At 38.5% G+C, this 13503-nt stretch overlaps 1 protein-coding gene across 1 annotated transcript; it reads right to left on the reverse strand.

Annotated features, from left to right (window-relative positions):
• Nucleotides 1-9864: 9864 nt before the first annotated feature.
• Nucleotides 9865-12649, reverse strand: LOC107486663 (UDP-glucose 6-dehydrogenase 1). The gene is given in 3 exon segments (XM_016107218.3): nucleotides 9865-11305; nucleotides 11308-11488; nucleotides 12493-12649. Coding segments are annotated over 2 exon segments (1320 nt in total). The 5' UTR covers nucleotides 11471-11488; nucleotides 12493-12649; the 3' UTR covers nucleotides 9865-10148.
• Nucleotides 12650-13503: the final 854 nt, after the last annotated feature.

Genomic DNA, 13503 nt, shown 5'->3' on the forward strand with positions numbered 1-13503 from the left:
AGGGATGGGTGCATGACATGCAGTTGATTGATTTGCCTCTTACGGATAGGAAGTTTACATGGTTTAGGGGGCGGTCTTGTAATCGGATTGATAGAGTGATGGTGACTGTTGAATGGACTGAGCAGTTTCCGGATATTAGGATAAAAGGTGGCCCAAGGGGGCTATCCGATCACTGTCCATTGATATTGGAAGGGACAAGATTCGGAGGGGCACCTCGACAGTTCAGAAGTCTGGATTCCTGGTTTACGCATGAGGGGTTTCTGAGAATGGTGAAGGATGAATGGCAAAGCCTCGGAGAAGCGCAGTTCATGTGCAAACTGAGGGCTTTAACAGAACCATTGCGGAAATGGCACAAGGAGAACTTCAGGGACATGGATAAGAGACTTATGAGGTTTGAGGAGGAGCTTACCAGGCTAGACAATTTAGTCAGTGATGGAATTTATGATGGTACAACAGAGGCTCGACGGAAGGCGCTTGTGAGCTTTTGTTCAAAATGGTACATTAGAAAGGAATTGCACTGGAAACAGATGTCTCGATCTAAGCATGTTGCAAACATGGATAAGAATACCAGATACTTTCATAACATTGCCTCAGCCAGAAGACGGAATAACAGGATCGACGCACTAATGATACATGGAAGACTTGTGCGGAATCAGGCGAGAATAAAAGGTGCGATTCGAGGTTTCTATAAGGAGTTATATAGACAAGAATATGTTCCGAGGATTGGAATCAGGGATGGCTTAGTAAAGTGTATCCATAGGGCTGAGGCTGAAGCTTTAGAAGCAATGCCAACGGAGGAGGAAATCAAGGAGGCTGTGTGGGACTGCGAATCTTCCAAGGCCCCAGGGAGTGATGGGTATAACATGAACTTCATAAAGAAATGCTGGGAGGACATTGGGCGGGATTTCATTGCTGCGGTATTGGGGTTCTTTCAAAGTGCGAAGATGCCAACGGATGCCAATGTCACTTGGGTGACACTAGCTCCAAAGTTTGAAGGTGCAAAGGAGGTGAAGGATTTTCGGCCAATTAGTATGGTGGGGTGTGTGTATAAAGTGATTTCGAAGGTGTTGGTGAGAAGAATGCGAGCTGTGATGCCGGGGTTGGTCGGAGAGACTCAGACTGCGTTTGTTAAGGGAAGGAAAATTCATGATGGCGCCCTCATAGCCTGCGAGACGGTTCATTGGTTGAAGACCCGGAAAAAGACAGCAGCCATTATCAAACTGGATTTTCAAAAGGCCTATGACAGAGTGCGATGGAGTTTTGTTGACATTGTGCTCCAGAAAATGGGCTTTGGCCAAAGATGGAGGAGTTGGGTGAAGGAGGGTGTTACTACGGCTACCATGGCAGTCTTGGTGAATAGGTCACCGTCTAAGCCATTCAAGATGGAGAGGGGTCTAAGGCAAGGGGACCCGCTCTCTCCCCTGCTGTTCGTATTAGTGGTTGATGTTTTGCATCGGATGTTGGGGGAAGCTGTCAGGAACGGACGCATTGCTCCACTGCTGGTAGGGGGAGATCATATTGAACTGTCACACTTACAGTTCGCGGATGACACTATCTTGTTCTGCCCGCCGGAGACTGAAACAATTGTTAACTATAAGAGACTGTTGCGGTGCTTTGAGTTGATGTCGGGGCTGAGCATCAATTTTGAAAAATCAAATCTGATATCGGTGAACTGTGAGCAAAGATGGATTGATCAGGCATGTGGAATACTGGGATGCCAGCAAGCTGCTCTACCGGTAAGATACTTGGGAATTTCTTTAGGTGCAAATCCGCGGCTGGTAAAGACTTGGAAACCAATCATTGATAAGGTGGAACAGAAGCTTAGCTTGTGGAAAGCGAAGGTGTTGAATAAATCAGGGAAGCTGGTCCTTATCAAGTCGGTACTGAATAGTCTTCCCATATATTATCTTAGTCTGTACAAGATGCCGAAAGCCGTGGCGGACAAGCTGATCACTCTACAACGGAACTTTATGTGGTGTAAGGAGAATGATAACTCTGGTATACCTATGGTTAAGTGGGAGCTAGTACAGGCTCCAAAAAAGGTGGGGGGCTTGGGGGTTGGTGATGCAATGCTAAGGAACACAGCGCTCCTGTTTAAGTGGTGGTGGCGGTTTTCAAAGGAGGATTGCCCGCTGTGGAAGAAGATTGTTTGTTCGTGTAACAAGTTGAACCCGAATGTAATGTTGGCAACTCAGCCTTTACAAGTAAAAGGAGGGCCTTGGAGGGACATTTGTCAGCTAAATATAAAAGAACCGCGGATTCAGGATAAAATGGTAAGTGGCCTGGCAATGGAAATAGGTAATGGTATGCAAACCCGATTTTGGGAAGATAACTGGATTCAAGGGGGTGTTCTCAAAGGGAGTTATCCGAGACTATACTCTATCTCAAGCCAGCAAGGACTTCTAATTGGGGACTGTGGCTTTTGGGATGGGCTTGATTGGATTTGGAATTTCCAATGGAGGAGGGAGTTGTTCCAATGGGAGCTAGAACTTGTCAATCAGCTGCATGGGAGGTTAAGGCCAGTGAGGTTGTCATCAGGTCGGGAGGACAGCGTGGTGTGGAAGTTTGACAATAAAGGTGTTTTTTCTACTCGTTCTGTGATACAGGCTATACAAGCGGAGACTCTTTCAGCTGAAATAATGAGTTATAGCTTCACGAGCTCCGTTTGGAAAGGTTTTGTTCCTCCGAGGATTGAGCTATTTGGGTGGTTTGTGCTAGTTGATCGAGTTAACACCAAGGAGCGGCTGGGTAAAATAGGAGTCAACATTCTGGGAGATAGTTTGTGTGTAATGTGTACTAAGGAATTAGAATCTGCTGAGCATTTATTCCTCAGGTGTGAGGTAGCTTGGCAGGTGTGGTGTCAGTGGTTGAGGTCACTAGGTAGAGAGTGGGTGATCCCTGGAACCATTAAGGAAATGTTTGAAAGCTGGCATGGCTTGCATAATAGACAACAAGGGCAGAAGATGTGGATGACAGTGTTCTTTGCAGTTATTTGGAACATCTGGTTGGAACGGAATGCACGAATCTTTAAGAATACAAGAGCAAGCCTGGAGGTAATCCACACAAAGACGGTGATGAGCTATACAGAATGGCGTGGTGATGATTCTGGGAGAGGCTGTTGTTAGGTCTGGGGTGTTAGGTATTGATTTGGTTGGTAGCTTGTTGTGTATCTTCTTCTTTATTTTATGCTCCACTTTAATGTGTTGAGCTTCCTATGTTTCAAAAAAAAAAAACATGTGAGGTTAAAATTATTCTAATAAAATATGAACTAATGTAAGATTGCAAGGTTGAAGCATTACTCATGAGAACTTGGTTATTATACATTCTATTATTAGCAAATAATAAAGTAAGAACGTGCCTGGCCAATTGTGGAGGCGTGGGGTCAGCGGTCCGAACTGCATCGATTCGTGTTGAACTGTCCGATTTTCAACAGATTTAATCATTGTTAACTGAGTTAATTACTGAAGTGGTCTAATAGTAAAATCGAACCAAATAGACCATCAATTCACTGATTTTCGATCGAACCGGTTATGTCCAATTCTGATAACTATGCAAAAAATTGTTAAAAGTCAATGCGCAAGTAAAGTGAATAATTATGAATGGCATCAAAATTATTACTGTAATTCAGCATACCCGCTGGTGTACAGTGGAGGTGCGTGGGTCAGCGGTCCGAATTGCACCGATTCGTGTTGAACCGTCCAATTTTTAACAAATTTGACCACCGTTAACTGAGTTAATTGCTGAAGTGATCTAATAGTAAAACAAAACCGAATAAATTATCAATTCACTACTTTTTCGGTCGAACCGGTCATATCTGGTTCTGATAACTATGCAAAAAATTGTTAAAAGCCAATGCGTAAGTAAAGTGAATAATTGTGGATGGGATCAAAATTATTTAAATAAATTAAATACATCAAATATAAAATCATTTAATTTAATAAAATTTTGAAATATCGGTGGAGTATTTCAAAGATTTTTTCTCAAAAAAAAATATTATTTTCAAAAATAAATTATTTCAATTTTAAATACCAGTATACATTTTTTTTCTTGGATAAGTTTGCCGCACCTCCCGGCAAACCTCTATCATTTTATACAGTTCGCTATATTTCCGGCGAACTTCCCTCCAAATTCCCATAAATAATTGCTGAGAACGAAATTTAAATTCTTAAGCCATTATCATCGTCTTTAAGGTTGTGTTTGTTTAAACAAGACAAGGACCAAGACACAAAGGACAGAGATACAAAAATTTTGTGTTCTTATATTCTGTTTGGTGATAAACTAGAACAAATTATTAAAATTTAATTTATTATCATTTTTTTTCATTCAAAAAATTTGAGAAGAAAAATATAATAATAAAAAAATATAATTATAAAAAATTAACAAAAATAATGAAAGAAAAATAAAAAATAAGTTGTGTCTCTGTCTGCAAAGATTGACACAAAATACACTAATTCAGTATCTTTGGATACAATATCTCAATCCATGTCTCATTTGTCAAACACGATTTTATGTCACTGTGTCTCTGTCTCAGTGTTCTCTCCCTAGAAATAAACACAGTACAAGAGTACATAAGAGTACACAAAAATATATAGACAACAAGCATGACTTCTTCATCGCCGGCGGCAACCATTATCATCGTCTTTAGAAATACACAGGTACACGGGAATAAACCATATTTAAAAAAGATTTTTTTCTATATAAATTAAAAAAATATTATTTTTCCAAAAAAATATGTACTCTGGAGACGACGATAATGGTTGTCATTGACCATTACAACTAGAATCCGGGCGAACTCTGTTAATAATATGGAGTTCGCGGGGAATGTAGCGAACTTACCTAAAATTCGAAAAAAAAATGTATCTTGGTATTAAAGGCCATCTGTTTGCTTTCATCAAGTATACTACGAAATGAGGGGTATTAAAGGCCATCAAGAAGATTAATAGAATACAATTAAGGAGTAAAGAGATCTTTGTGGGTGAGACTAAGCATAGAAGGAGGATGGATGTCCGGAGAAAAATCGTTGCACGATGAATATACCAAGGAGTCTCCCGATGAAAAACAGAAAAGAATTCAAGAAAAGAATATTGAGGTGAACGAGAAAGGGAAAATTATCTTGGAACACCATGTAAGCGAAGAACTAGAAGTTCAAAGGGAACCGTTGGGGTTGGGATGGGATGCGGCGGTGATGATGCCACACGGGATACGGGAGGTAGAGTATGACAAGGATAGAAAGGGAATTGCCGTTAGAATTTGGATGAGTAACATAAAGTTTTTTTTTTAAAAAACGTGAACAGCTAATCATATGGTGTACTTGACAGTTATGGTGAGTGCGAAATCTATGAGATCTCAAACAATCAGTAACGAAACAATCTCTGAAAGAACGAAGTCTTTGGTATATGGGGATAAATGGAAAGAAGGGGCTGATTTGGTGTTGAATAAAAGTTCAGTTAGGGCTAGGGTTGAAGCATATAAGGCCGAATATGTTAGTGGGGTGCCGCGACGAAGTGGTTGTGTGGTGCATTTTAAAAGGGCCTCCTTGTTGGCTGCTGTGGGCGACGGTGAAGAGAGGGGCGTGGCTGGTCATGAAGTTTGCGAAGGGATTGATGCCATGGTGAACAGCGTTGACGAGGTGAATCTGAGCCCCTGATGTACCCGACGAGCAGAATCAAGCCAGGAAGGAGATTAGCGGAGGTGCAAAAAATTGTCCGAACAGCACAGCAGAAAAAACATTCCACCAAGTGTAGTTAATGATATCCACACTAGTTTGGACGGGAGTGGTAAGCAGAATGTTGGCATATGTTTGATGAGAGATGATGCAGTGCATGATTCAGATTTAGAGGATGAGAATACAGTGGTGGAAAAAAAATAGGTTAGAAGATGAAGGGGCTGTAAAGAACTTGGAAAATTCGGAGGACTCAGAGCAGGATGCAGACGATGAAACTAATTAAGATGAGCACGGAGAAAATTGAGATAAAAATATGGCTGAAAACAGGGCTGCCTAGGATCTGCAGTCGAATCAAGAGCTGTCTTATATGACGAGGATGAAGATATTATGGCTATTCTCCAAACTCAGAATGAAGTATTGATACAAAAAGAAGGCAAGCAAAATAGAAAGAGAAAGCAAGAAGCCGCCCAAAAACTGGAATAAGGTGTGTAATAAAGTTTTTGAATGATTTTTAGTTCGTGGAATGTGAGGGGTTTAAGGAGTGTTAGAAAGTAGAGAATGGTAACAAATTTTAAGCGTAAAAATAATGTGAATATGTTAGGATTGATAGAGACAAAGAAGGAGGTGATTACTAAGTTTAATATAGTAAAAATTTGGGATAATGATGCAGTAGGTTAGAAATTTGTAGGATCGGAAGGTGCTTCCGGAGGTTTATTAATAATGTGGGATGATATGATGTCTAGGTTGAGTAATTGTTACGAAGGGGAGAGATGGTTGTGTATAAAAGGAGAATTGACAAATAATAATTTTTATTGTACGGTTTACTTAGTATGGTATGCATACAAGGGAGGAGAAGTTTGCTGTTTGGGAAGAGTTGAGTTTTTTATTGGGAGTGTGTCAAATTCCTCTTTGCTACATGAGTTACTTCAATGAGGTTGTGCAGTTGGAAGAAAAGAAAGGCGCTAGTGTGTTAACAGCAACGATGGGAGACTTTAAAACATGGATACAGGATATAAAACTGGTAGATATAGAATTGAATGACCATAAGTTACGTGGTTCATGGATCAATCATCCAGTCGAATTGATAGAATGTTGGTAAGCTTGGAATGGGTCGAGAAGTTTTCTAATATGCGGCTTAGAGGCGGCCCAAGAGGTTTATCTGATCATTGTCCGCTGTTAATGGAAGATAGTAGAATGAAAGGGGGTCCGAGGCCATTCCAAAGTTTAGACTCTTGGTTCACACATGAAGGATTTTTCCGAATGGTGAAGGAGGAATGGTAGGATTCAGGGGACATTCATCTTACTAAAAAGTTAAAGGCGTTGACGATACTTTTGAGTAAATGGCATAAAGGAGAATTTTAGTAATATGGAGTTGAGGATTCAGAAACTGGAGGATGAAATCAGGAAAGTAGATGAGTTAGTTAGTGATGGGGCTTATGAAGGAATATTGGAGGCAAGAAGAAGGGCCCTTGTTAGCTGCTGTAAGAAATGGTATATTAGGAAGGAACTACATTGGAAGCAAATGTCAAGGTCTTGACATGCTAAGCACATGGACAAGAATACTAGATATTTTCATAACTTAGCCTCAGCAAGAAGAAGGAGCAATCGGCTTGATGCTTTAGTAATAAATGAAATATTGGTAGGAAATCAAGTCAGAATCGGAGACTTTAACAAGAGCTTGTATCATCAGGAAGTATTGCCATTGATAGGTTTTCAGGATGGACTAGTTAATCAGATCCTGGATGAGGAGGTTGCAGAATCGGAGAGGATGTCATCGGTTGATGAGATAAAGGATGCAGTATGGGATTGTGAGTCGTCTAAGGTTCCTGGTTGTGATGGGTACAATATGAACTTCATTAAGAAGTGTTGGAGAGATATTGGGTCAGACTTCACTACAGCTGTCATGGATTTCTTTCAGTCTGCTACCAAGGGATTCTAATGTCACATGGGTGGCTTTGGCTCCAAAGTTTGTTGGAGCTAAGGAGATTAAGGATATTCGGCCGATAAACATGGTAGAATGTGTGTATAAAGTCATATCGAGGGTGTTAATTTGGAGAATGGGGAGGGTAATGCCAGGATTGATTAGAGAGACTCAGAGTGCTTTTGTGAAGGGAAGGAAAATCCATGACGAGGCTTCGATTGCGTGTGAAACTGTGTAATGGCTAAAGATGAAAAAGAAGAGCTTGGCGATAATTAAGTTGGATTTTCAAAAAGCCTATAATAGAGTAAGGTGGAGCTTTGTGGATATTGTACTTCAGAAGATGGGATTTGGACAAAAATGGAGAGGGTGGATTAAGGAATGTGTTTGCACGACATCAATGTCGATTCTGATAAATAGCTCGCCATCTAGATCGTTTAAGATGGAATGAGGCTTACGACAGGGCAATCCTCTTTCTCAATTCCTATTTGTTCTTGTTGTTGATGTCCTCCATAGGATGGTAGGAGAGAAAGTTAGAAATGGCATGATTGTTTTTCTGTTGGTTGGGCGGGACAATGTTGCGTTGTTTCACTTGCAATTCATGGACGATGCCATACTATTCTGCCCTCAGGAAGAGATGTCTATCTGAAACTACAAGCGACTCTTGTGGTGCTTTGAGATGATGTCTAACTTGAGTATTAATTTTGATAAATCTAGTTTGATTCCGGTTAATTGTGAGTAGGAGAGTCACCAAGGATGTGTAGATTGTTAGGGTGTAAAGAAGTTTCGTTGCCAGTTAAATATCTTGGCATTTCTTTGAGAGCGAATTTGAGGTTAGTCAAGACTTAAAAACCGATAATAGATAAAGTTGAAGAGAAGTCAGCTTGTGGAAAACGAAAACGCTTAATAAAATTGATAAACTGGTCCTCATCAAATCTATGTTGAATAGTCTGCCAGTTTATTACCTCAACTTATATAAGATGCCAAGAGCAGTGGTAGAGAAGTTAATTTCCTTGCAGAGAAAGTTCTTGTGGAGTAAGGAGGATGACAATCATGGGTTACCGGTCTCAGAGTGGGTGATACAGTCATTCGAAATACAGCTCTCTTGTTCAAGTGGTGTGGAGATTTTCAAAAGAAGATTGTCCATTATGAAAGAAAATTATGTACTTCTGTAATGATTTGAATACAAACATTGTTCTCTCTTGTCAACTTGTGCCAAAGAAAGGAGGCCCATGGAATGATATATGCCAGTTACAGATAAAGGAGCAACATGTGAGAGACAATATGATCAGAGGATTATTTTTGGAGGTAGGAGATGGTAAAAGAATTCACTTTTGGAAAGATAAGTGACTACCATGTAGTATGCTGAAGTTAGTCTTTCCAAGGCTTTTCTCTGTTTCAAATTAAAGCGGATCAATAAAGATTGTGGGTTTTGGGATAGATTAGAGTGGATATAGAATTTCAATAGAGAAGACAATGTTTCCAATGGTAGTTGGAGTTAGTTAGTCAACTCCATGTGGTTCTTCAGTCAGTCATATTAACACGTGGAAGAGAGGACCGACTAGTGTGAAAATTTGATAAATTAGGAGTTTATTTTACTACCTTCTTTGTACAAGTTTTGCAGGTTAAACTATTATCGAAGAATATTACAAGCTACAATTTAACTAGTTCTATTTGGAAGGCTTGGTCCCACCACGAATTGAGTTGTTCACCTAGTTTGTGTTAGTGAACAAAGTCAATACTAAAGAGAGAATAAGTAAATTTGACGGTATTGATTAACATGGTAGTATTTATGTTTTATGTGACCAGGATACAGAGAATGATTACCACTATAATAAACCATGGTGTATTTCATGTCAATTAAGCAATATTTTTATTTCAGGTTCAATTAAGCAACATTTTAAAAATTAAACAGGTGCACCTATAAGAAAAAAAAACTTTTAAAAATTAAACAGGTACACCTGTAAGAAAGAAAAATAGTAACAGATAGTTAATTGATTTTTTTGCTATCATTTAAAACATTTATCTGAAAAAGAATAACAAAATTTTTAAGAATAAAAAAACAGATATTGCAGAAGACTAGAAGTAAACAAGTTGATTAGGAATTATAAAGAATAAAGTAATGTTTAATCTTTTTTAAATTGTTAATGGCATTATCAAAGATGATTAGGAGTTAATTTATTTTATCTGACTAGTACTCTAGTACTTCTGTATTGATGCTCTACCTTGATGCGTTGAACTTTTTGTTTCAAACGAAAATTTGGTAATAGAAGCAGACTAATTAATCAAAACAAAAACAAGTTATGATAATCCTATTACATTCATAACAGCCATAAGCAGTAGAAATGAATAGGAGTACAAAGCAAAACATCTGTAAAATAAACATAGATCCTCCTACTTTCCCATAATTTATACCTCATTTTATGTCAACTACTATGGGTAAAAAGCAAAGGAGGTGTAAAGAACCAAAAAAGGAAAATAGATCTTACAAAAAATAATAAAGAATCCTCAAATTTAACCCATATTGCAGTGTTTGTAAAACTTGATCAATGATCTTGTTTGTTCCTATGCCACCACAGCAGGCATGTCCTTGAGCCAAGCATCAAGTGGCTTACCAATTGAGTAAACAATGAATCCAATATCACGCAACTTATCAGCATCAACGATGTTTCTTCCATCAAAAACAAATGCTGGCTTCTGCATGTTCTCATAGATCCTCTGGTAATCAAGGGTCTTGAACTCATCCCACTCAGTAAGAATGCAGATTCCATGTGCATCCTTTGTGGCTTCATATGCATCCCAAACCACACTCACTTTCTTCACGGTAGAAGGACTAGTCGGCTGCAAGTGGATCGGATGGTCCCAATCGAACTTGTTCATCGACAGATCCCTCTGGATTTGGTCCTCAGTTACCTGTGGATCATATATGCTTAGGTTGGCCTTGTCGCCAAGTAGCCCCTTGCACACGTCAATGGCCGGAGTCTCCCTTGTGTCACCGGTATCTTTCTTGAAGGCAAATCCAAGAATGGCAACCTTCTTGCTTGAGACAGTGTTGAACATTGATGAGACTACACGGTTCACGAACCGGCTCTTCTGGTAATCATTGATCTTGATGACTTGCTTCCAGTACTCGGCCACCTCAGGAAGGCCGTTGCACTCACAGATGTAGACAAGGTTCAGGATATCCTTCTGGAAGCAGGATCCACCAAATCCAACACTGGCATTGAGGAACTTGGGTCCAATTCTTGTGTCAGTACCCACAGCAAAGGACACCTGCTGGATATTTGCCCCGGTAGCCTCACAAAGCGCCGACATTGCATTAACAGATGAAATCCTCTGTGCCAAGAAGGCATTGGCAGCAAGCTTAGACAGCTCAGCAGACCACAGGTTAGTGGTTAGGATTCTCTCTTCAGGGACCCAGTGAGCATAAACTTCCTTCAATGTTTGGAGAGCTTTCTGGCCTTCTGGGGTCTCCCGGCCACCGATAAGGACACGGTCTGGCTTGAAAAGGTCTTCAATTGCAGTTCCCTCGGCAAGGAATTCCGGGTTTGACAGGATCTGGAACTTGATTCCCTTGCTATTGTGAGTCAAAATTTTCTCTATAGCCTCAGCTGTCTTGACAGGGACAGTGGATTTCTCAACAACGATTTTGTCTGACTTTGAGACATCAGCAATCATGCGAGCAGCGCTCTCCCAATAGGTCAAATCGGCTGCTTTGCCGGCTCAAGGCCGGGCTCATAGATGGGTAGCTGGTCGCTATTCCAGGCTGCAATACGAGGTTTGGAGATATCGACAACGGCGACTTCAATGGATGGGCACTTCAGTGCAATGACTGCCATTGTAGGACCCCCAACATATCCAGCACCAATGCAGCAAATCTTCACCATTCTTTCTTTCTAAATTGCCTAACCACATAGCGATTGCGAAACGAATCAGTAAGAACATAATCAAGCCAAAGAAGGCATTAACAATTTTCATAGCAATCATTTCACATCTAGTACTACTAATGCAGTTTAATACAGACACTATTGAAAACTTTTCAACTATAACAAACATGGAAAACAACATGCTTAATGCCTATGCCTTAAAAGAGTGCAAGACTTAACAAGTTTAGGAACAAGTCACATGAAGAATAAGCCAATTATCAATAACTTCACATCATGGAGGTTCCATGAAATCTGAGATTGTCTTCATTTTTAACAATCTTAAGCAGAAACAACAAGTGATTTCAAATTGTAGATTGCCTTTGTTTTAAGAATAGACAGAAAAATGAACAACATAACAACATGTTACGTAAAATTAGCTAGAAGTTAAAAGATGCAATGATTCGGATCAGTAAATACCAAAATTAAGAAGACAGAAACCAGATCAAGCATGAGTAGAGAAGATCCACATAAAAGAGGAAACTTGAAGTGATGACATGAAAGAATCCAGATCTAACACGCGCATGCAAATTTGAATGCTTGGTGATTTGATAGTAAAGCTTAAGCAATTAGCATGAATAAAAAAAAAGGCAGATCTAGCTACAACTGAAGAACCATGAGCTAAATGCACTTGATTACTGAATTCAATGCAAACCACCTCGAATTCCAACAGATCCATTGTTAATTTTCCTTAAAACAAGTTCACAACACAAAACCACCGACAAATAACACACGATACATTTGAATCAAGCTCAAAAATTGAATAACAGAACAACATAGATAACTGAATATAGCAGAAACAGATCTACTAAGTTTTTCAGTGAAAAACATAAACCCACCAATCAAAACATAAGAATCACGCACACACGTAACGAAAAAACAGAACTTTCAAACGAAAAATGTGTGATCCAACAAGAAGGGGCATAAAAAAACGAACTTTGGCAAAAGACACAACGAAAACACCAAATGGGGCATCAAGATTTTACCTTGAGAGATGAATAATGGACCCTTTTGACTAAGAAACAGAGCAGAAGAGGAAGAAGAAGAAAAAAGAACGATTTTTGTGGTGATGTGTAAGAATTGAAGAGCATGAGAAAGCTTATATATACCCAACGAAAATCTGGGTTCTGGGACCCCAACGTGTTATTACCAAAAAGGACATGCTTCCCGGTCGGTGCCAAGAACCTTTCTATTTTGCTGTAATTTTTGGTTAGTTAGAAGTTAGAACTTAGAACATATATTCTATGATTTATTTCTGATATGGGATCATATTTTACTATGTTTGGTGCGAAAAAAATGTTTTTTTTTTTATGTTTGTAATATAACAACTACTTATAATTTAATAAATCTTTGGAATTATTAAAATGTGCATAGTATTATTATGTAAGTACCTTTTATGCATGTGTAATGTGTTGAATATATAATATATAATTTGATGAATTTAAATATTCAATTCTCAATATTTGATTCATGTAGAACACTTTAGGATTATTATTTTAGTTATATTATATTATTATATATTTACATACGGACATTTTAATATCTTACAAGTTATACAATAAATATATAAAGCATGCCATTCATTTTAAAATATTTGTGAACATAAATATTTTGTAGCAAATGAATTATAATTCAAATTAAATGATATAGTTTTTATTATACTCACTTAAAAGATTAATAATTCGATTTTTTTATTTTTGATAAAAAAATATTTTGTAGCATATAATATCATAGAATATTTCATAGTATTGTAATTGATGAATGAAATAAAAGTATACACAAAGCAAATATTAGAATTACATTCTTAAATACATGTTTAACCAAAATTTTCATAAAAAAGAAGTTTAATAATAATTATGCAAATAAATCATATGATGATATTATTTTTTGTTAGTCATAGGATAGGGGCAAATATGGAAATTTAGATGAGTTTACAGAAAAGCCCATGGATTTGATTGTTTTACTTTGCATATTGTAACTGTAATGCAACTGGCAAA

Source organism: Arachis duranensis, chromosome 4 (assembly GCF_000817695.3).
Source record: "Arachis duranensis cultivar V14167 chromosome 4, aradu.V14167.gnm2.J7QH, whole genome shotgun sequence".
NCBI classification, from domain to species: domain Eukaryota; kingdom Viridiplantae; phylum Streptophyta; class Magnoliopsida; order Fabales; family Fabaceae; genus Arachis; species Arachis duranensis.